The following is a 24,770-nucleotide window of genomic DNA, read 5'->3' as shown; positions in this document are numbered from 1 at the left end:
TATGACCCAGCATACAGTGTACCTCTGTAAACATTCCATGTGCATTCAAGAAGGAAGTACACTCTGTTGCTTGGGATAGAATTCTATTCACGTCTATTAAAGTAGTGGGTGATATTGGGGGTTTTTTTGGGGGGGGTACCTTTATTGACTTTTTTTCTACTTCTTCTGTCAATTGCTGAGAAAAGCATTAAAATGTACAACTATAATTGTAGATTTGCCTTTTTGCCAAATAAAACTGCCAGAATTTCTATTTCATTTTTTAAGAAACTAATGTCATTTCATAAATAAATCTTGGCACTTTAATCACATTTTGAATATATAATCCAAGAGCAAACACTGAAATTCAACAGAAAAGTGACAGGAAACACCAAACGCAAGGAAGAAAGAAGAAGACAGGCAGCCTGTTTGGTTGAGATCAGCTGGGAGCCAGGAGTGACTTTCCATACATGGGAAAAGAGTGAGTGAGAGACTTCCAGCAGCCCTCATCCCCATCACGGAATCATGCAATCCTGACAAAGGGACAGCCCTTCAACCCTCCCAACTCCTGAAACTAAAATATGGAGCTGTTGGTAGACCATGTGATAGAACTGCTCCCATGAGGGAGCTTGCACTAGGTCCCACAACATTTCTGAGACCTAAGCAGCTACAGCAAGATGCCAGTTTGAATCCTAGCCTTGAGCAGATTGCACACTGTCCTGGGGCACAGAAGTGCTGAGGCTGAGGCATTAGGGAAACTTGGGCTGTTGCTGCTGGGACTAGGACATGACCTGGGAATAAGCTCCCATGGGTGAGGCTGAGAAACAAACAAGGCATTGGCTGTAGCTGCCTGATAGAACACAAGTGCCACGGAGACTGAGAATGGGATGTGAGTGGGGTGCAAGTTGCCACTGAAACTTAGTCACAAGCTGAGTAGGGGCTCCTGTAGCTGGGGCTGAGGTACAACCCAGGCAAGGACTACCACTGCCAGGGCTGAAGGCAAGTGCAACAGGATTGGGCCATAAGAAGGATGCGCATTCCCCACACCCCAGCCCAAGATGTGGCTACCAAGGACAACGCCAACGTCTGCAATGCTGGGGCTTCAGCGTGGCTACTACTGCCCCTCACTCATGCATTCTGCCAGGGACCTGAGAATTGCCCTGCCCCTGCCCACTACAGCTAGCGACTACTGTCACCACTGGGGGATCTGAGCACAAGCTTGCCCAGCACAGACTCCAGGACTTAGCCCAGGGTCCTGTGGATTACCCAACACAATCCACCACATTGGGCACTTGAGTGCACCTCCCAGAGGCATGAGGTTGGTCCTAAACTCTATACTCCTGGATGCTACTACCTTAACTCACACCTAAGGGCCTGAAGACTGGCTCACTCAGCCCATCATAGCCACTGCCAACATCAACATACAATACCTGGGATGCAGATAATTTTCCTGTCACTGATACTACCATAACCCATACCACAGTGCCTGCTTAGGGGACCAAGAACTTGTCCACCTGCTCAGTCCACTGTGGCCATGACTGGCATCCAAGCAAGCCAACTAGAGGCCCAAGAATTGGTCCACTGGTAACCATAATACCACTGCCTGTATATATCAGCCTAGAGAGAATAAAGATAGGTATGATCAGCCTACTGTTGCCACGACTGGGGCTTAAACAGTGATATGCTTAACATTCCAGTCCCCAGCACAAATTCACCACAACCTCCCCTAATATCTGCACACTAACCCTCCAAGGAAATGGCAGCTCTCACTACTGCTGTTTATAGCTGATATGGTTTGGACCTCTGTCTCCATGAAATCTCATATCAAATTGTAATCTCCAGTATTGGAGGTGGGACCTGGTGGGAGGTGATTCGATCACGGGGGTGAATTTCTCATAAATGGTTTAGCACCATCTGTTTGGTGCTGTACTCATAATAGTGAGTAGGTTCTCATGAGATCTGGTCACTTAAAAGTATGCAGCACCTCCTCATTACCTTCCATCCTGCTCCTGCCATGTAAGCCATGCCTGCACCTGCTTTGCCTTCTGTCACGATGGTAAGTTTCTTGAGGCATCAACAGAAGCTGTGTAGAGGCCAGCATCATGCTTCCTGTACAGCCTGTAGAATTGTGAACCAATTAAACTTCTCTCTTTATAAATTACCCCATCTTAGGTATATCTTTATAGCAATGTGAGAACATACTAATACAGAAAACTGGTACTGAAGACTGGGGCATTGCTATAAAACTACCTGAACATGTGGAATTCACTTTGGAACTGGGTAACAGGCAGAGGTTGGAAGACTTTAAAGGGCTCAGAAGATGGGAAAATGAGGGAAAGTTTGGAATTTTCTAGAGACTAGTTAAATGGTTGTGACCAAAATGCCAATAGTGATGTAGACAGTGAAGTCCAACCTGAGAAGGTCTCAGATATAAATGAGGAACTTATTGGGAACTGGAGGAAAGGTCACTTTTGTTACACCTTAGCAAATAACTTAGCTGCATTGTGCCCCTGTCCTAGGTGGAACTTTCAACTTGAGAATGATGATTTAGGGTAACTGGAGGAAGAAATTTCTAAGCAACAAAGCACTCAAGGTTTGACCTGGCTGCTTCTAACAAGCTATACTCATATGCATAAGCAAAGAAATTACCTAAAGTTGGAACTTATGTTTAAAGGGAAAGTGGAGCATAAAAGTTTAGAAAATTTGCAGCCTGGCTATATTAGTCTGTTTTCATGCTGCTGATAAAGATATACCCAGAATCATGGCAGGAAGCAAAAGGCCCTTTTTATGTGGCAGTGGCCAGATAAAATGAGGAAGATGCAAAAGTGAAAACCCCTGATAAAACTATCAGATCTCATGAGACTTATTCACTACCATGAGAACAGTATGTGGGAAACTGCCCTGATGATTTAAATTATCTCCACCAGGTTCCTCCCACAACATGTGGCAATTATGGGAGCTGCAATTCAAGATGAGATTTAGGTGCAGACACAGAGTCAAACCATATCAGTCTACCCCTGGCCCCTCCAAATCTCATGTCCTCACATTTCAAAACCAATCATGCCTTTCCAACAGTCCCCCAAAACCTTAATTCATTTAAGCATTAACCCAAAAGTCCACAGTTCAAAGTCTCATCTGAGACAAGGCTAGTCCCTTCTGCCTATGAGCCTGTAAAATCAAAAGCAAGTGAGCCTCTTCTCACAGCTCCCCTAGGCAGTGCCCCAGTGGGGACTCTGTATGGGTGCTCTGACCCCACATTTCCCCTCCACACTGCCCTAGCAAAGGTTCTCCATGAGTGCCCCACCCCTGTGGCATAATTCTGCCTGGGCATCCAGGTGTTTCCATACATCTTCTGAAATCTAAGTAGAGGTTCTCAAACCCCAATTATTGACTTCTGTGCACTTGCAGGCTCAACACTACATGGAAGCTGCCAAGGCTTGGGACTTGCACTCTCTGAAGCCATAGCCTGAGCTCTACCCTGGACCGTTTTAGCCATGGCTGAAGTAACTTGGATGCAGGGCACCAACTCCCTAGGGTGCACACAGCACAGGGACCCTGGGCCAGGCCCAGGAAACCATTCTCTCCTAGGCTTCAGGGCCTGTGATGGGAGGGATTGCTGTGAACACCTCTGACATGCCCTGGAGACATTTTCCCCATTGTCTTGGGGATTAACATTTGGCTCCTCATTCTCTACGCAAATTTCTGTAGCAGCTTGAATTTCTCCTCAAAAAATGGGTTTTTCTTTTCTATCACATTGTCAGGTTGCAAATTTTCTGAACTTTTATGCTCTGCTTCCCTTATAAAACTGAACGCCTTTAACAGCACCCAGGTTACTTCTTGAATGCTTTGATGCTTAGAAATTTCTTCCACCAGATACCCTAAATTATCTCTCTCAAGTTCAAACTTCTGCAAATCTTGAATGCAGGAGCAAAATACTGCCATTCTCTTTGCTAAAACATAACAAGAGTCACCTCTGCTTCAATTTCCAATAAGTTCTTCATCTCCATCTGAGACCACCTCAACCTGGACCTTATTGTCCATATCACATTCAGGCTTTTGGTCAAAACCATTCAACAAGTCTCCAGGAAGTTCTAAACTTTCCCAAATTTCCCTGTCTTCTTCTGCACCCTCCAAACTGTTGCAACCTCTGCCTGTTACCCAGTTCCAAAGCCGCTTCCACATTTTTGGATATCTTTTCAGCAACACCGCACTCTACTTGTACCAATTTACTGTATTAGTCTGTTTTTATGCTGCTGATAAAGACATACCTGGGACTGGGAAGAAAAAGAGGTTTAATTGGACTTACAGTTCCCCATGGCTGTGGAGGCCTCAGAATCATGGCAGGAGACAAAAAGCACTTCTTACATGGCAGTGGCAAGAGAAAATGAGAAAGATGTAAAAGCAGAAACCCCTGATAAAACCATCAGATCTCATGAGACTTATTCACTACCATGAGAATAGTATGGTGGAAACTGCCCCCATGATTCAAATTATTTCCCACTGGGTCCCGTCTACAACATATGGGTATTACAGGAGTACAATTCAAGATGAGATTTAGGTGGGGACACAGAGCCAAACCATATCACTGGCCATGTGGTAGAAAAGAGGAGCCCATTTTCAGGGCAGGAATTCAAGCAAGCTGCAGAAATTTTCACAAGTGAAAAGGAGCCAAGCACTAACAGACAAGATAATGGGCAAAAGGCCTTAAGGTAATTTCAGAGACCTCTGTGGCGTAACCTCCTATTGCAGGCTTCCTAAGAGGGAAGAACAGTTTCATGGACCAGGGCCAAGGCCCCACTGCCCTGCACAGCCTCACAACACTATTCCCTGCTTCCCAGCCACTCCAGCTCCAACTATGGCTCAAAGATGCCCAGGTAAAAAGTACAAGCTACTGCTTCAGAGGGTGCAAGTCATAAGCTTTGGCAGTTTCCACGTGGTGTTAAGCTTGTAGATGCACAGAGTGTAAGAGGTGAGCTTTGCTGTAAGATTGGAGCCCTCATTAGACACCCCACACAGACTCCCCATTGGGGGACTGCCTAGTGGAGCTGTGAGAAAAGGGCCACCATCTTTCAGATCCCAGAATGGTGGATCCACTGAGAGTTTGCACCCTGTGCTTGAAAAGGCACAAGAACTTAACACCAGCACATGATAGTAGCCATTAGGGCTGAACCCCACAAAGCCACAGGGGTAGAGTTGCCCAAGACTTTGGGAGCCCACCTCTCAAACCAGTGGGCCCTGGATATGGGACATGGAGTCAAAGAAGATTCTTTTGGTGCTTTAAAATGTAATGACTGCCCTGCTGGATTTTGGGATTGCATGAGGCCTGTATCTCCTTTCCTTGGCCAATTTCTCCCTTTTGGAATGGGAATGTTTATCCAGCACTTGTACTCCCATTGTATGTTGGAATTAATTAACTTGCTTTTGATTTTGCAGGCTCATAAGTGAACGGGACTTCCCTTGTCTCAGATGAGATTTTGGACTTTGGACTTTTGGGTTAATGCCGAAACGAGTTAAGCCTTTGGGGACTGTTGGAAAGGTATGATTGTATTTTGCAGTGTGAGAAGGATATGAGATTTGGGGGACCAGATGCAGAAAGATATGGTTTGGATCTCTGACCCTACTAAATCTCATGTCAAACTGTAATCTCCATTGTTGGGAGATGGGGCCTGGTGGTAGGTGATTGCAACGTGGTGGTAGATTTCTAATTAGCAACATCCTCATGGTGCTGTTCTCACCATAGTGAGTGAGTTTTCATGAGATCTGGTCGTTTAAAAATGTGTAGCATCCACTTTGGGAGGCCGAGACGGGCGGATCACGAGGTCAGGAGATCGAGACCATCCTGGCTAACATGGTGAAACCCCGTCTCTACTAAAAAATACAAAAAACTAGCCGGGCGTGGTGGCGGGCGCCTGTAGTCCCAGCTACTCGGGAGGCTGAGGCAGGAGAATGGCGTAAACCAGGGAGGCGGAGCTTGCAGTGAGCTGAGATCGGCCACTGCACTCCAGCCTGGGCGACAGAGCGAGACTCCGTCTCAAAAAAAAAAAAAAAAAAAAAAAAATGTGTAGCATCTTCCCCGCCAACCCTCCTGCTACTGCTCCTGCCATGGAAGTCATGCCTGCTCATGCTTCACGTTCTGCCATGATTGTAAATTTCCGGAGGCTTCCCCAAAAGCTAAGCAGATGCCAGCAGACTATTACACAGTCTCAGGTATTCCTTTATAGCAATGTGAGAATAGAGTAATATAAGAGCAAAATAAATCATTCAGAGATTACATTGCTGTATACAACCAAAATCAAAGTCAAAGTGCCCTACTCAACCAACAGCATAGATTCATTTTCAGGAAAATTTCCTCCCCACAAAAAGTAAATTCAAAAACAGGAAGAAGTGACTTTTATATAGATGTGCAGATATAAACATAAGGACACAGGAAACATAAAAATCAAGGAAATATGACACCTTGAAAGAAACATAATAATTCTCCAATAAATTAAGATCTCCAGTAGATCTTAATAAAAAAGAAATTCCCAAGATCCCAGATAAAGAATTGAAGATACTGATTTGAAAGAAGCTCAGTAAGATACAAGAGAAACCTGAAAAACAATAAAAAGAAATCAGAAAAACAAATCAGTATATGAATGAGAAAAACACCAAAGAGATAAATATGTTTTAGAAGAATGAAAGACAAATTCTAGAACTTAAGAACTCATTGAGGAGAAACACAATGATAACTTGACAATAGCTAGATCAAGCGGAGGAAAAAAACGTCTCAAATCCACAGATCTTTTGAAATAATTCAGTCAGACAAATATAAAGATAAAAATAATAGAAAAGAATGAGGAAAGCCTTCATGCCATTTGTGACACCTTAAAGTTACTGAAAATTCAAATTATCAGTGTCCCCAAGGGTGAAGAAAGCACAAAGGGATTAGAAAACCCATTTCATGAAATAGTAGATGAAAACTTTCTTTTCTTTTTCTTTGTTTTTCTTTTCTTTTCTTTCTTTCTTTCTTTTTTTTTTTTTTTTATGAGATGGAGTCTTGCTCTGTTGCCCAGGATGGGGTGCAGTGGTTCAATCGTAGCTCACTGCAACCTCTGTCCCCCGGGTTCAAGCAATTCTTCTGCCTCAGCCTCCCAAGTAGCTGGGATTACAGGTGCATGCAACCATGCCTGGCTAATTTTTGTACTTTTAGTAGAGATGGGGTTTCACCATATTAGCCAGACTGGTCTCAAACTCCTGACCTCGTTATCCACTTTCCTAGGCCTTCTAAAGTGCTGAGATTACAATTGTGAGCCACCACACCCGGCCTAGATGAAATCTCTTTAAGTCTAGCAGGAGATATAAATATCCACTTACTGAAAGATCAATGATTGCCAAGCAGATACAAAGCAAAAAGACAGTCACCATGGCACATTATACTCAGACTATCTAAAGTCAAAGATAAAGAACTCTAAAAACAGCAAGCGTCTAGTCACCTATAAAGCAAATCTTATCAGCTTAACAGTGAATTGCTCAGCAAAAACATTACAGACTAGAAGAGAATGGGCTAAAATATTCAAAGTGCTAAAAGAAAAAAAAAAAAGGAACATGATATCCAGCAATATTCTCCTTTCTAAATAAAGAAGAAATAAAGTCTTTCTCAGACAAGTAAATACTGAGGGAATTTGTTACAACTAGACTGGTCTTATATGAATTGCTCAAGGAAGTCTTAAACCTGGAAACAAATGGACAAGATTTACCATCAGGAAAACACATGAAAGTATAAAACTCATTGGTAAAGAAATAACACAAAGGAAAAAGATAAAAGACTCAAAGTGTACCACTACAGACATCTACCAAAACAACAAAGATGAACAATAACAGAAGAAAGTCATATATAAAACAACCAGAAAACAATTAACAATATGACAGGAACAAAGCCTTACCTAGCAATGATAACACTGACTGTAAATGGATTAAGTTTTCTACATAAATACATAGTATGAATGAATTGATGTTTAAAATGATCCAAATATATGCTCCCTTCTAGAAACTCACCTTACCAGTATAGGCACATATAGACTAAAAGTAAAGAGACAGAAAAAGTTATTCTACACAGATGAAAACCAAAAGCAAGCAGAAATAGCTATACTTAGATAAAATAGGCTTTAAGACAAAAACAGTTCTAAAAAGATGGAAAAGGTCATTATATAATGATAAAGGAATACATCCAGTGAGAGGATATAACAATTCTAAAAAAATCTAAATATATATGCACCCAATATTGGAGCACAAAGATCCATAAAGTAAATATTTCTAGATCTAAAGAGAGAGATAGACTGCAATACAATAATAGTGGGGGAATCCAAAATCCCATTGTCAGTACTAGATAGATCATCTAGACAGACAATGAAACCCCCCAAATTTAAACTGTACTATGGACCAAATTGACCTAATACACATTTATAGAATATTCTATCCAAAAACTGCAGAAGATTCTTGTCATTAGCACATAGAACATTTCCCGGTATAGCCCATATATTAGGCCATAGAACAAGCCTCAACAAATAAAAAAATGATAATAATTTCTACTATCCCCTCAGACCACAACGGAATAAAAATAAATCAATACTAACAAGAACTTTGGAAAACATACAAATACATGAAAATTAAACAACATGCTCCTGAATGACCACTGGGTTGACAAAGAAATTAAGATGGAAATAAAAAAAAAATTACTGAAACAAATGAAAATGGAAACAAACTAAAACCTGTGAGATACAGTAAAAGCAGTACGAAGAGGAATGTTTATAGCAATAAAATCCTGTATCAACAAATTCCTGTAGAAAGATAACACGTTAACAACTTAACAATACATCTTAAGGAACTAGAAAAGTCAGAACAAACCAACCCAAAATTAACATTATAAAATAAATTAAAAAGATCAGAGGAGAACTAAATGAAACAGAGACTAAAAAAAATACACAAGATCAAAGAAACAAAAAATTGGTTCTTTGAAATAAGTAAAATTGAGAAATCATTAAGTAGGCTAACCAAGAACAGAAAAGATCCAAATAAACTAAATTAGAATGAAAAAGGAAATTTAACAACTGACCACAGAAATACAAAGATCACCAAAGACTACTATAAACAACTACATGCTGACAAACTGAACAATCTGAACAATCTAGAGTAAATGCGTAAGTTCCTGGAAATACGCAACCTAACAAAAGTGAATCAGGAAGAAACAGAAAACCTGGACAGGCCAATATGAGTAGCAATATTGAGTCAGTAATAAAAACTGTCTCAACAAAGAAAAGTTCAGGACCAGATGGATTCACAACAAAATTCTACCAAATATACAAAGAACTAATGCCAATCCTGAAACTATTCCAAAACACTGAAGAACAGGGTTCTTCTTAACTCATTCTCTAAGGCCAAGATCACCTTGATAACAAAACCAGATAAGGATACAACAACAACAACAAAAAAACAAAACTACTGGTCAATATTACTGATGAACATAGAAACAAAATCTTCAACAAAATGCTAGCTAACTCAATTCAACAGCACACAAAAATATAATACACCATGACTGAGTGGGATTTATACCAGAGATGCATGGATGGTTCAACATATACAAATCAATAAAGGTGGTAACTGAAATTAATGGAATGAAGGACAAAAAATAATCATCTCAATAGGCATAGAAAAAGAATTTGATAAAGTTCAACATACCTTCATGATAAAAATCTCTCAACAAACTAGGCATAGAAGAAACATACCATGAAATAATAAACCCACACCTAATGTCATACTGAAGGAAGAAATGTTGAAAGCCTTTCCTCTAAGAACTGGAAAAGACAAGAATGCCCACCTTCGTCACGCCTATTCAGCACAGTACTGGAAGTCCACCCAGGTCAATCAAACATAAGAAAGAAATAAAAGGCATCCAAGTTGGAAAAGAGGAAGTCAAATTATCCCAGTTTGCTGATATGATCTTATATCTAGAAAAATCTAATTGCTCCATAAAAAAATTCTTAGATTTGATAAATGAATTTAGTAAGATGGAGGATACAAAATTAAGGTACAAAAATCAGGAGCATTTCTGTACGCCAGTGATGTAGCTGAGAAGGAAATCAAGACAGCAATCTCAGTTACAATAGTGTAACACGTATACACATGCATATATATAGATAGAAAGATAAACACATATATGTATATACATATATATAGGAATAAATATATATGAATAAATTTAACCAAGGAGGTAAAAGTTCTCTATAAGGAGAGCTACAAAACACTGATAAAAGAAATAGTCAATGACACAAACAAATAGAAAAATATCCTACGTTCATGGATCCTAAGAAATAGTATCATTTAAATGATTCTACCATCCAAAGCAACCTGCAGACTCAATGCAATGCCTATGAAAATACTGACATCATTCATCACAGAATAAGAAACGAAGAAACGGCAAGCTTAAAGCAATTCTGAGCAAAAAGAGACAAGCTGGAGGCATCACATTACCTGACTTCAAAATATACTACAAGGTAACAGTAACAAAAGCAGTATGGTATTGGTATAAAAACAGATACACAGACTAATGGAATAGAATAAAGAACTCAGAAATAAAACCACATATTTACAGTCAACTGAGCTTTGACAAAGCCAAAAAGAACTTACACTAGAGAAAGAACATCCTCTTCAATTAATGGTTCTGGGAAAGTTGAATAGCCACATGGAGAATGAAACTGGACCCCTATCTCTCACAACATACAAAAATCAACTCAAAGTGGCCTAAAAACTTAAACATAATATCTGGAACTGTAAAAATATTACAAGAAAATCTAAGGAAAACTACTGAACATTGGACTAGGCAGAGAAGTTATGACTAAGATCTCAAAAGTACTGGCAACACAAACAAAAATAGACAAATGATACTTAATTACACTAAAAAGCTTCTGCACAGAAAAATAAACAATCAACACAATGAAGAAACAACTTTTGAACTGGAGAAAATATTTTCAGATTATTCATCTGACAGAGGACTAACTTCCAGATCATATAAGGAACTCAAACAACTTAGGAAAAGAAAAAAAATGTTCCCATAAAAAAAAAAAAAAAAAAAAGGAAAGTACATGAATAGACATTTCCCACAGGAAGACACACATTCAGTCAACAAGTATATTAAAACATGCTCAATATCATAATCATCACGGAATGCAAATCAAAACCACAATGTTATCATCTTACCCCAGTCAGAATGGCTATTATCAAAAAGACAAAAGATAACAGAGGTTGGCGAGGACGTGGAGAAAAAGGAACTTTTATGTACTGTTGGTGGAAATGTAAACTACTAAAGCTACTATGGAAAACACTATGAAGATTTCCAAAAAAAAAAAAAAAAAACCCTGAAAATATATTTATCATTTGGTCCAGCAGCTCCACTACTGGGTATCCACCCAAAGGAAAATAAATAAATATATCAAAGGGATTCCTGCAGTCAGATGTTTATTTCAGCACTATTCACAATAGCAAACACATGGCATCAATCTAAATGTCTGCCAGTGGATAAACGGATGAAGAAAATGTGTTGTATACATGCACAATGAAACATTATTTGGCTATAAAAGTAATGATATCATGTCATTCAAAGCAACATGGATGGAACTGGAGGTCATTATCTTAAGTGAAATAAACAAGGCAGAAAAAGACAAATATTGCATGTTCTTGTTTACATGTGAAAGTAAAGTATTTGATCACATGGAGGTATAGAGTAGAAAGACAGATAACAGAGCCTGAGAAGAATAAGTGGGAAAAGGAGGATGAAGAGAAGTAGGTTAATGGGTACAAACATACAGTTAGAGAGAAGGAATAAATTCAATGTTTGGTAGTAGAGTAAGGTGACTATAGTTAATACAAACGTATTGTACTCAGGTGATGTCTTCTCTAAATGCCTTGACTTGATCACTGCGCATTATATCCATGTAACAAAGTTTCACATTTACTTCATAAATTTGTTCAAATAAAAGAAAGTTTGTCTTCAAAATCACATACAAAAGAACCTCAGACAATTAACTGAAAAATTAGTTTTCTAGTGTATAGCTGGTCACTCCTGCTTGCTGTCATAATAAGCCAATTCTTTGGAGTTTTTAAACTCAGGGACTTGATATGTAAATTATAGTATTTCATGAAACGGAAACATGAAAACTAGTATTGGAGGCAAATACTCAGCAACAATAAGCTTCCAGATTCTAATTTTAAACTAATTACATTAAGTTGGATGGCTAATCTAAGAAAATTAGCTCTCCCTCAATCATGTAATGAAATATAAAAAACAATCATTTTTTATTTTAATAAATGTGATTCAAAAATTATTACTAATACAAGACAAATGTGAAATAGAGCTATAATAAGAATATGTAGTAAACACCTTCCCCCAAACAGATCTTGTAAAAAGACTGGATGCAATGATTCCTTTTAGTACTAACAATGTATGATTCTTTTGACAATGAACCCTTTTTACAGAGAATTAATTAAGATGTAAAAATGAAGTTTTAAACTTTGCCTTATTTTACAGTTCCTTTCACAACTTTAAAAAACATGTGTGTGATAATTTGATTTGATAATTTGGGCTACTCTTTAAATTATATTAAAAGTAGCATTCATCAAATAAGGTATATTTATTAACATTTAGAAATGAAATTGTGAAAAATGAAGAAAAAATAATGGTTAAACAGTTGACAGCAATTATATTTAATTTATAATAAAAATCAGCCATATCACAATAAATTCTCTGTTCTAGTTGTATTTTTGTAATTTAATAAGATGACTGTAGAAGTTGCATAAATATCAAATGTAAATAATATAACATGATAATACCAATAAAGTGAATTCCAGTTTTGTAGTATGCTAAAGTAGGCCTTCCTCTAAGTTCAAATTCTGTTTCTATCTAGCTTGTCACTCTGGGAAAGAAACTAATTCTTTTTGGCCTACAATTTACTTAAAATAAGATAAAAGGTTTGGTCCAAATAGGCCACACTTTATTTTTCAGATATTTAAAGTAAACTTTATTTTCAGATAATTTAGATTTACATTCAGCTGTAAGCAATAATACAGAGAGATCTTGTGTATCCTTTGTCCAGGTTATTCTAATGATAATATATTGCAAAACTATAGTACCACTCACAACCAGGATATTAATAATATAGTCAAAATACAGAATAATTTGATTACGACAAGAATCCTTCATCTTGCTGTTTTATAAGCACATCCTTTTCTAGCCTGCCCTCATCATTTCCTTAACCTCTGGAAAACACTAATTTTTCTCCATTTCTATAATTTTGCTATTTTAAGAATATTATAGAAATGGAATCATAGAGTACACAGGCTTTTGAGATAGACTTTTTGCATTCCCTAATCTCTGGAGAGTCATCCACATTGTTGTGTGTCTAATAGTTCATGCCTTTTAATTGCTAGGTAATGTTCCTTCACCCATTTTCTGGATGGCTTGTAGTTTTGGGCTATTATGAATAAACTTCTATAAATATTTGTGTATAGGATTTTGTGTGAACATTTTAAGTTTTGATTTATCTGGGATAAATGTCCAAGTATTTCACAGGACAGTTGCATGTTTAGTTTCTTATAAAATTGCCAAATTGTTTTTCCTAAATGGCCATATCATTTTATATCTCCATCAGCTATGTGTGAGTGATGTACTTTTTCCCCATTCTTACCAGCATTTGGTGTTTTTATTGTAGCCCTTCTGAAAGTTCTGTAGTATTACCTTATTTTGATTTTATTTTGCATTTCCCTAATGGACACCAAAGTTTAACATCTTTTCACATCTTACTTGTCATCTGTACATCCTCTTCAATGAAATGCATCTTGTTGTCTTTTGTTCGTGTTCTAATTTGATTGTTTTCATACTGTTGAGTGTTGAATGTTTTTTTACTAGTTATTTGTCTGATATGTGGTTTGCAAATACTTTCTCCCAGTCTTTTCATCCCCAATTTGATAAAGAACATCTAAACAAAATACAGATATTTTACTTTATGATAAAAAAAAAATGAATGCTTTCCTCCTAAGACATGGAACAAAGCACGTACACATAGAAAAATGTTTTCAAAAGTTCAGTGTATCATTTTCCCCCATTTTGATGTCAATGGATGTCATTTGGATGCTATGGATGTCAATTCTAAGAACTCTTTTCCTAGCCCTACATTCTGAAGGTTTCCCATGTGTTTTTTTCTAAATGTTTTATAGTTGTACTTTTTATATCTAAGTCCATGATGAATTTTCAGTTAATTTTTAGATAGAGTGTGAGGTTTAGGTCAAGGTGCATTTTATTTGCCTATGAAAGTCCAATTGCACCAGCACTCTTTGAACAACAACAAAAAACAAAAACAAAGCAACAACAACAAAAAACAAAAACAAAACAAAAGCAAACAAAAAAACCCCTCAAAACTTTCTTTCCCCTATTGCACTGCTTTTGTAGCACTGACAAACATTAGCTGGGCATATTTCTGTGTGTTGATTTACATGTTTGCTCTTCCATTGACCTATTGTCTATCCCTCCACCAAAACTAAAGTCTTCATTAGTAAAGGTATCTAACATGTCTTGAAACAGGATAGATGAATTACTTTCACTTCACTGCTCTTTTTTTGAAATTGTTTTAGCGATTCTATCTCCTTTGCCTTTCCATATAAAGTTTAGAGTAATCTTGTCTATATCTACAAAACTTTGCTATAATTTTGACAGGAATTGTGTTAAATCTATACATCAGTATGAAGAACTGAAAATAGTATCTCCATTTATTTATACAGTCTATCATTTCTTTCATCAGCATTTTGTTGCATATAAATTTTCAGCATACAAATTTCACTTCTTAGTTTAGACCTACACCTATGTATTCCACTTCTTTTAGCAATTGTAAATTTTTGTATCCACATGTTCACTACTAGTATACAGCAATACAATTGATCCATGTATGTTAATTATGTATTCTGCCACCTGGCTAAATTCATTTATTAAATCCAGAAATTGTTTTAGACTCAAAATTTTCTACATAGACAATCATGTCATCTGCATATAAGCAAAGATTTCTTTTTTTAACAATCTGCAAATTTCTTATATGCTTTTTTGTCTTGCTGCGATGGCTACAGCTTCTATGGCAGTGTTTCATATGAGCCAAGAGAGTGAAAAGCTTTGCTTTGTTCCATATCTTAGGAGAAAAGCATTCTTTTTTTTTTACCATGAAGTAAAATATCTGTATTTTGTTTAGATGCTCTTTATCAAATTGTGGAAGTTCTTTCTATTCCTATTTTTCTGAGAGTTTTAAACAATGAGTGTGTGTTCATTTTTTAAAAAGTAGTTTTTTTTTTTTTTTTTTTTTTTTGAGACGGAGTCTTGCTCTGTCCCCCAGGCTGGAGTGCAGTGGCGCGATCTCGGCTCACTGCAAGCTCCGCCTCCTGGGTTTACGCCATTCTCCTGCCTCAGCCTCCCGAATAGCTGGGACTACAGGCGCCCGCCAGCTCGCCCGGTTAGTTTTTTTGTATTTTTAGTAGAGACGGGGTTTCACCGTGTTAGCCAGGATGGTCTCGATCTCCTGACCTTGTGATCCGCCCGCCTCGGCCTCCCAAAGTGCTGGGATTACAGGCTTGAGCCACCGCGCCCGGCCTAAAAAGTAGTTTTAAAGCACTAATTGGTATTATCACATGATGTTTCTTCTTTAGATTTATCATGTGGTTGATTACATCACCAGATTTTCGAATGTTGAGCAAAATGTGCATCCTTGGGACAAGCTACTCTTAATCTTTGCATATAATTCTTTTAATGCATGTGATGGTTATTACTGAGCGTCAACTTTATTGGATTAAAGGATGCAAAGTATTGATCCTGTGTGTGTCTGTGAGGGTGTTGCCAATGGAGATTAACATTTGAGTCAGTGGGCTGGAAAAGGCAGACTTACCTTTAAACTGGCTGGGCACCATCTAATCAGCTGCTAATGCAGCCAGAATATAAAGCAGGCAGAAAAACGTGAAAAGTCTAGACTGACTTAACCTCCCAGCCTACATCTTTCTCCTGTGCTGGATCTTCCTGCCCTTGAACATTGGACTTCAAGTCTTTCAGCTTTGGGACTATGACTGGCTTCTTTGCTCCTCAGCTTGCAGATGGCCTATTGTGGGACCTTGTGACTGTGTGAATTTAATACTCCTTAGTAAACTTTCAATATATACATCCTATAAGCTCTATCCCTCTAGAGAACCCTGACTAATACAATGCATTATTGGGTTATATTTCCTTAGGAATTTTTACATTTTTATTCCTGAGGAATTCAGATCTCTACTATTGGTTTGTTTATTTATTTATTTGCACTAAGTCTGGTTTTGGTATCAGAGAAATACTAGTTTCACAAAATGAAGTAGAAAGTATTTCTCTCTTATTTTTCCCTGGAATGGATTATACAGAATAGCATTAATTCCTGTTTAAACATTTTATAGAATTCTCCAGTGAAACCCTCTACACCTGGAGATTTATCTTTTAATAACTTTAAATTTATAAATTTAATTTCCTTTATAGTTAGGCTATTAAAATAATCTACTTAATAATGAGTGATTTGTGGTAATATTGTTCCTAAATAATTGATCCAATTCATTTGTATTTTTGAATTTGTGTGTGTAAAGTTCTTTAAAGGATCCTCTTATTCTTTTGATATTCAGAGAGTCTATAATGAAATCTGCTGGTTCTCATTCTAAATATTGGTAACTTGTGTCTTCTCCCTCTCTTTTGTTCTTTGCCAAATTAATACAATTTGTGACTTTTATAATCTTTTGAAGAATCAGGTCTTTGCTTCATTGATTTTCTGTATTTTCAATTTCTTATTAATCTTATCTTCCTTCTGCTTACTTTGTGGTTTATTTTGATATTTTTGTTGTTCTGTGTACTTGAGATGGGAACATAGATTATTCATTTAAGACTTTCTTCTTTTCTAATGTTTTAAATTAGTTGTTACAAATTTCTTTCTTATCACTGCTTTAGTTATATCACACAAATGTTGATATGCTCTATTTCATTTTTATTCAATTCACGGAATTAAAAATTCATGTGTGAATTGCTATTTGATGTATGGAATATTTACAAATATGATGTTTCATTTCCTAGCTTGTAAAGATTTTCTGGCTTTCTGTTACTGATTTTTTAGACTGATTTCCTTATAGTCAGAGAAATGTTAAATAATTTTAACTCTTTTAACTTTTCAAGATTTACTTTATGGTCCAGGATGCGACTTAATTTGGTACATCATCCTCAAACACTTGAAAATAACATACAAAATGTTGTTGTTGGCTGAGGTTCTCTGTAATTGCTCATTAGATCCCACTGGTTGATGATGTTGAGTTATTCTATATCCTTGATGATTTTCTAATTATTCTATAAATTTGCGGGAAAGTGCCAGTAAAATTTCTGACTATACTTGTGTATTTGTCTATTTACCCTTTTAGTTCTATCTGTTTTTGTTTCTCGTTTTGCAGCTCTATATTTTGGTAATATACAGTTAGAATTACCATATCTTCTTGGGAACTGATCCCTTTTATCACTATATGTCCCCCTCTGTCTCTGGTAATTTTCTTTGCATGGAGGTCTACTTTATCTGATGTAAATATAGTTACTATTGCTTTCTTTGAATAATGTTTGCATGAAAACTCTCTTTTCATTCTTTCATTTTTAGCCTGCCTATATCACCTATACCATTATGTTTGCAGTGAACTTCTTATAGACGATATGTATCTGGATTACGTTTTGTAATCCACCCTAACAACATATTTTAACTGGCGTAGACTATTTACATTTAATGTGATTTTTGATATGTTAGGGCTTAAGTACATTATTTAATCTTTTTCTTTTCTGTTACTTATCTTTTTTCTTTCTCTGTTTTCTTTTCATTGCATTTCTATGGGTTTTTAAAATGATAACATTTTTCTATTTGTCAATCTTCTAGGTCATTGATTCTTTTCCTCTGTTCTCTCTATTCTGCTGTTGAGCCTATACATTGAGTCTTCCCTGTGGTTATTTTTCAGTATTCTTTATATCTTCTGTTTCTTTGCTTAGATTTTCTATTTCATTGATAAGATTTTCTGCATTCTCATCTGTTTCATATGTGTTTGTAACTGCTCATTTTATTATGTTATATGATGGCTGTTCCAAAACCTTTGTCCTATAATTCTAATATCTCTGACATCTATGTGTTGGTAACTACTGACTGTTGTTTCTTTTTTAGTTTAAGAAACCTGTTTCTTGGTACAAAGAGTGATTTTCATTTTATGAAATACTGGAAATGATTTAAATTTTCTGCTTTAGGTGGCTTCATCTGATGCAATTCCAGTATGACAGTGAGGGTAGAAATGCACTGCTCCCTTATTGCCTGGTAAGTATAGAGGCTCAGCATTCTAATTTGGCAGGGCTGAATGTTCTCACTCCTCATATGGTCCTCAACATCACTATGGAAGAAGGAGGACTATTAATACAACATGATACTTTTAATAAAGTATGTGAATACTTATGGAAGAAAACTTACTTCAATATCTCTGATCTTGGTTTTTTAAAATAGAAGGAGAGTTGTATGAGATAGGCCATAACTTATTTCCCATTTTAGCACTCTATGATAAACTATTTAAAATAAGAATTACATAAGATGGCATATCAAAAAGTCTACATACATATAACATCAGTGTTATAAATAAAGTCATCATTATAATTAGCACTGACAAAACATCATAGTTAAGATACTGCAGGTATAACAAATTTTTAAGAAAACATGTCCTTTTTCAGCTCACAAAGGTGATGTCAACTTATAGTTGGGAGATTTTCTGGGAACTTTTCAAAGCCAAGACTTCCTCTACCTGCAGTAGAACAACTTGGTATACTTGATAAATATAGATTTCCTGAGCTTCAGCCCCAATTGATAAGAGTTTTTAAAAGGCATCCCGTATGATTTTTATGCACATTAATGATTGTGAACCACTGCTTAGGCTTTAGGAAATTATTTTCAGTCTTTAAGAGAAAATAGAGTAGATATGCTACATCCAAAGAGAACAATCAATTACAGACAGTTAGGATGAAGAAGAAATGGGGTCTATGCTTTTAAGCTGGCAAGCTTATATTTTAAATATTAATGTAACAAATTTGGATAGGGATCAAAGAATATAAAACAAGTGGCACAAATCTATAAGAAGGCTAATATTTATAACGAACTCTGACTCTAAAACATTTCAAAATTTATTTCTATGGGTAAGGCAGAAAGAAGAATAACTGAGTTTACTGCTTTATGTCGGTGGTAAAAGGTTATAAATTATGTATAGAAGATATTCAACAAATATCAACTTTAATCTTCTCAGTCATAGAGAAAAGAATCTGTAAGCAATCATGGTTAAAAAGCACTTGAAATATGTAAATTATACATAAATTTTATTTATTCATTCAACAGAAGTTCATATAAAATAAAATTCAACATCAGTTTGAGCTATATAAAATGTCTTATTGTGCGCAAAATATTGTCTTAGATTGCTAAGCATCTTTTTCTGATGAAATGTTCCATAATGTGCACCAAATTCACAAAAGGTATTATGATGTCTAGTAGCTTAGCACATTAGCTTTCCTTTCTAGAGAATTACAGTTTAAAAAATAAAAATGATAACTTGCTCTATGTTTTGTAAGTTTTCAACGCGATCTTTTTCTTAAGGAATGCTTCATTGAGCACCTATTGTCCACTTGATGTAGGAGTCACATGAACAAATAAAAAGGTATTTGTTCTCAAGAAGCTCAATACTGAAGCTAGATAAACAAATGACATAATAGCGATAATAATATTAGCTATCTATTTTTGACAGCAAGATAAATTAGCAAATAGATGAATTGTTTTATTTCCTACCTAAACCAATAAAATTGTTGAGGTTACATGTTTTTCCTTCACTGCAGCCATCAATGGGTTTTCCTTAAGATTTCAGATGATTAAAGAACAGCTACAGGATTTAACATAGAATTTCATACATATAATTCTATTAACTTTCATTATATTAAGTTTTTTGTTTTGTTTTGTTTTTTCTTTTCTTGAGACGGAGTCTCACTCTGCCGCTAGGCTGGAGTTCAGTGGTGCGATCTTGGCTCACTGCAACCTCCACCTCCCAGGTTCAAGTGATTCTCCCAGCCTCCCCAGTAGCTGGGACCACTGGCATGCGCCACCACACCCAGCTAATTTTTGTATTTTTAGTAGAGACGGAGTTTCACCATTTTGGTCAGGATGGTCTCGATCTCTTGACCTCATGATCCGACCACCTCGGCCTCCCAAAGTGCTGGGATTACAGGTGTGAGCCACCGTGCCTGGCCTAAGAGTTTTATATAATGAACATAAGGAACTACATTTTCAATGTATTAGAAAATCTTTTAAGGAACCATACAGATTATACTTCCTGGAGTTAAGAATATTTATTTTTATAAAATCCACCAGATTCTGCACATGTGGGGGAAACACACTTTTGCTCACCATTACTCTTATATTATGTGCATATTACTAAATCCTATTTGAGTTTAAAACTAAAATAGATTAAATTATTATAAAATAAACAAATGCATAACATAAGCAGGCATGACATTCTAATAAAATAAATTTGCATGTGAGTTTATGCTCATGAACATGAGAATTTAGTCATGGATGACATCCTGAAGCATATTCTCATGACAAAATAAATCTATTAGTACAGCTAAGTATTTACAGACATTATTCATTTTCAAATACTTTACTAATGCCAGAAACTAGACAATTCCTGGCTTGTAAAACAGAACAAACCACCCTAAAACATCTGGGATACTTACACACTTTTCGCTGTCAAATACATAGCACAAATGTTTATTTGACTCAGAATCTTTGCATATGAAAGTGAATATCCTCTTGTCAGTTTTATCATCTGCACAAAAAGATATTCTATGAAGCTGGCAATTGTGTTGAACTTCCTGTAAACACAGATGGAAATAAACATAGTTGATGGGATTCTTTTTTCATTTTCTAAAATACTCATTTGTGTTAATAACATATGACTTAGTAGAACAATCATCTGTCAATCTTTGATTTTATAATTATGCATACTCCAGCCTAAAACAAAGGCATAATGGATACAGATAGACCTCCTGATTCAGGATGAAACTAAGATATGCATTTCAATAGTGCTTAGCAAAACACAAGCATAGTACAAAATGATCAAAGATTTATGGCCTATCTGAGCTACAATGGCTCTTGAGAAATCATACACTTTAAACTTTGCATATTTACAGAGGAGAACAATGAGACCCAGAAAGAATAAGACACCAGCACAGTTTTACAGAATTACCAGAACTCTTTTAAACCAGAGGATTCTCATTTTATCTCACTGCTATTTACTAGCATTATAATTTAGAACACAGCCTTATCTGGATACAATTTCGTGTGAAACACACTATAATTACATCCTTAGTAATCTTATTAAATTTTATTTTATATAATTTCATGGTTACTCATACACTCTTGAACCTTTTCTGTCTAGGAAGCTCATCTTTCGAACTTCTGTAGCATTTTTCAAGAAGCAGTGAATGAATGGTATACATATCCAGACTCCATATCATGAAATCAAATCTGTTCATCAGTAGAAGGCAAATACTGCAACCAGATAGATATAGTGGCAGTATATATTTACATATGCACACACACATACATTAAATTATAAAACTTATAAAATAGCAGGTAAATACACCATTAAAATAAAAATATTTATATAAAATAAATGTGTTTCTAAAATTACTATTATTTAGTCAAAAGATGGGGCATTTGACACTTTTATATTCATATAGATCATCCATATTAATTATTCATTCTTCACAGTCTTCTGAAACATGTTGGAGGTAGAAAAGAAATTCAATGCTTTTGATTATGACAAATAGAAAAATCAACTATTCCCTTTTCTATTGTAGTCATAAATATATTTTCCTAAGACACATTGTAACACTAGAAATATCAATCAGAAACTCAGTTCACCAACATTATTGAGTGGGTGTTTTATAAGATTGGAGATGGAAGCAACTATAGTTTCATCTAAGGAAGGCTGACTGAATATCCCCCCAAAAAGCTTTATTTTAGGTTGTAACTAGAAAAGTTTCTCTAAAGGTGGCTTCAGACAACCTGTAGCACAAATACCTGGGGTGCTTGCTATAAAATTTTTCACTGTTTTAACCTCAGTTGAATCAAACCCTCAGAGATTTTGGTCAAGATAAGAATCATTGATATGAAAAACTTAAACTTCTCAGTTCAGAGTTTGATGTATCAGCTTGCTGAGATTTGCTCTAGTACTCTGATTCAAATAACTGCTCGTCAGACTGAAAATGAATACATAAAATGAGATATAAAGGCTGGGCGCAGTGGCTCACGCCTGTAATCTCAGCACTTTGGGAGGCCGACGCGGGTGGATCACGAGGTCAAGAGATCGAGACCATCCTGGCTAACATGGTGAAACCCCGTCTCTACTAAAAATACAAAAACATTAGCCGGGCATGGTGACAGGCGCCTGTAGTCCCAGCTACTCGGAAGGCTGAGGCAGAATGGCTTGAACCCGGGAAGTGGAGCTTGCAGTGAGCCGAGATCGCACCACTGCACTCTAGCCTAGGCAACAGAGCGAGACTCCGTCCAAAAAAAAAAAAAGAGAGATATACAAATGAATGCTAAGAGAACTGTCTACAGCAATGCATTCTTTCCCTGCATACAATGGTAAACCAAATGGTAAGCCAATAAAGAGTTGCTTGGTAAGTATGAAAATTAAAATGAGGAAGTATATTGTATGATCGTAATACTCACTGGCATTATTAGATAGCCTAATTTATCTGTTTAAAAGCAGACGTAATCAATTCTAAGAAGAGTTGCTTGATTTACTTAGCTTTTAATGGTGGCATCTTTCCTTTCTTATACATAGAGCATTGATGGACAATGACCATATTTGTTTAAGACTATCTTCTTTCTGTATTTTGCCTATTAGAACAGTTTCCTTTCTTATTGACATTGTTTTGTTTTAATGACAATATAGTCAATGAAATAACAGCCCTCTGTTACACTATAGCTCCCAAATACTCACAGGAGGTCTATACCAGCTTATTAATTGTAAAAGCATGTTAATGATAAATAAAGAGAAAATATTACTGCTAAACACTATAGGAAACAAATTCATTTCTCCATAGATGCGAGAAATTATGAGTAACATGCAAAACACAACATTCACTTAGCTGGTGCTAAAATCTACATAGTCTCTCATTTACTTACCCAACCAGGATGATCACAGAAAGTGTTTATGACCAGTGGTGAATCATCCTAATTTTTGCTTGGATTAGCAAAGGTATCTTCCTAAAACAGTCTAGGGAGCTGAAACCTGTAATTTCATTATTTTTATCAGTTATTTTATTATTATTGTGATGGACCACTACGAATTTGAAATGTAGCAATAATTTTTGGTAAGACAGGATAAAGAGACCCAGGAATACAATAACCATAGTGAAAAACACTAGGCTTTCATATTAATGATATTTTATTGGAGTTGGAACAAAAAATCAGTAGATGTTTTTATCCCCAATTAATCTATCTACACTGCCTGTTTCTAGCACTCTATAATCTTCATTTGGAGGACAAGTGAGAAAAGCAGAAAGGAAAAGGACTCAGAAAGAAAGATAGAGAAGCCAATTGTTATTGAGATTGCTTTCACTTAATTTTCACTTTTCATTTTCATTCATCCAAGTGAAAAAAAAATAAAGATTCTATTCTGTATAAAGATAGTCCATGTTAGATTAATAATATATTTAAAAATCCTGTCTCATATCTGTATGTTTAACTATAAATAAATTTATTTTAGAAGTATCACATTTGTTTTTTCTAAATATCAACATATATCTAAAATGAAATGATTGATTTTTTTCTGTTTCACTTATATATATGTCCTTGAATAGTAGTTCCTAAATGCATGTCCATGAATGCCTATGAATAGGTTGTATCCGAGAACTGAGGATTGTCTCTTTCTCTCTCTCTCACTACACACACACACACACACACACACACACACACAGAGCAATTGGCATTCTTAGGAATGTCTTGGGGACACTGGTGCTCAGCAGAGCTTGTAAATCCCTTTTTTAGATTTCCTACATTTTTAATGCATTCAAGACATGGTATTTTATATATATGGGTAAATAGTCATATACTCTATATTCATATGTAACAGGGTAAATAGTCAGTTTTTCTATATTAATATGCAACATAATTGAATGTATAAAATATCTCAAGGATTTTTAAACTTCAAGATTGCTCTCCAGGTTTGGTAGGGATTAAAATAGAGATGCTTCTTTTACCTTAAGAGTTTTAAAAACTCACTTCTGGGAATAGAATTCTAACAGGGCTCTTAAAAATTAGTTATTAGTGCTAAATGCATACCTCAGAAATTTAGAAAGATCACTAGTTAGCAATCGAATATCACACCTAGGGGAACTAGAAGAACAAATATCAACTAACCCCAAAGCTAGCAGGAGAAATAACTAAAATCTGAGTGGAACTGAATGAAATTGATATAAAAAAATCCATAAAACAATAAACAAACCCAAAAGTTAGTTCTTTGAAAGGATCAACAAGATCACTAGACCGCTAGCTACAAGAACAAAGGCTAAAGGAGAGAAAAGCCAAAGAAGTACAATGAGAAACAACAAAGGTGGTATTACAACTGATCCCACAGAAATACAAAAGATCCTCAGAGACTATTAT

General features: G+C 36.0%; 1 protein-coding gene across 10 annotated transcripts in view; it reads right to left on the bottom strand.

Annotated features, from left to right (window-relative positions):
* The window catches only part of GULP1 (GULP PTB domain containing engulfment adaptor 1), a 301,980-nt gene that overhangs the window by 33,274 nt on the left and 243,936 nt on the right, over window positions 1-24,770 (bottom strand). For all 10 annotated transcript variants that reach the window (XR_012094240.1, XR_012094241.1, XM_038001858.2 and 7 more), the window contains one exon: window positions 20,825-20,962. Coding sequence is in view for 8 of the 10 variants with exons in the window: in XM_038001858.2 (XP_037857786.1) it covers window positions 20,825-20,962 (138 nt within the window). In the remaining 2 variants the exon portion in view is untranslated. The remainder of the gene's footprint in view (window positions 1-20,824; window positions 20,963-24,770) is intronic.

The sequence above is a fragment of the Chlorocebus sabaeus genome, chromosome 10 (assembly GCF_047675955.1).
Source record: "Chlorocebus sabaeus isolate Y175 chromosome 10, mChlSab1.0.hap1, whole genome shotgun sequence".
Classification (NCBI taxonomy): domain Eukaryota; kingdom Metazoa; phylum Chordata; class Mammalia; order Primates; family Cercopithecidae; genus Chlorocebus; species Chlorocebus sabaeus.
Note: the sequence above shows the minus strand (reverse complement) of the source record. Positions and strands in the feature narration are given on the sequence as shown.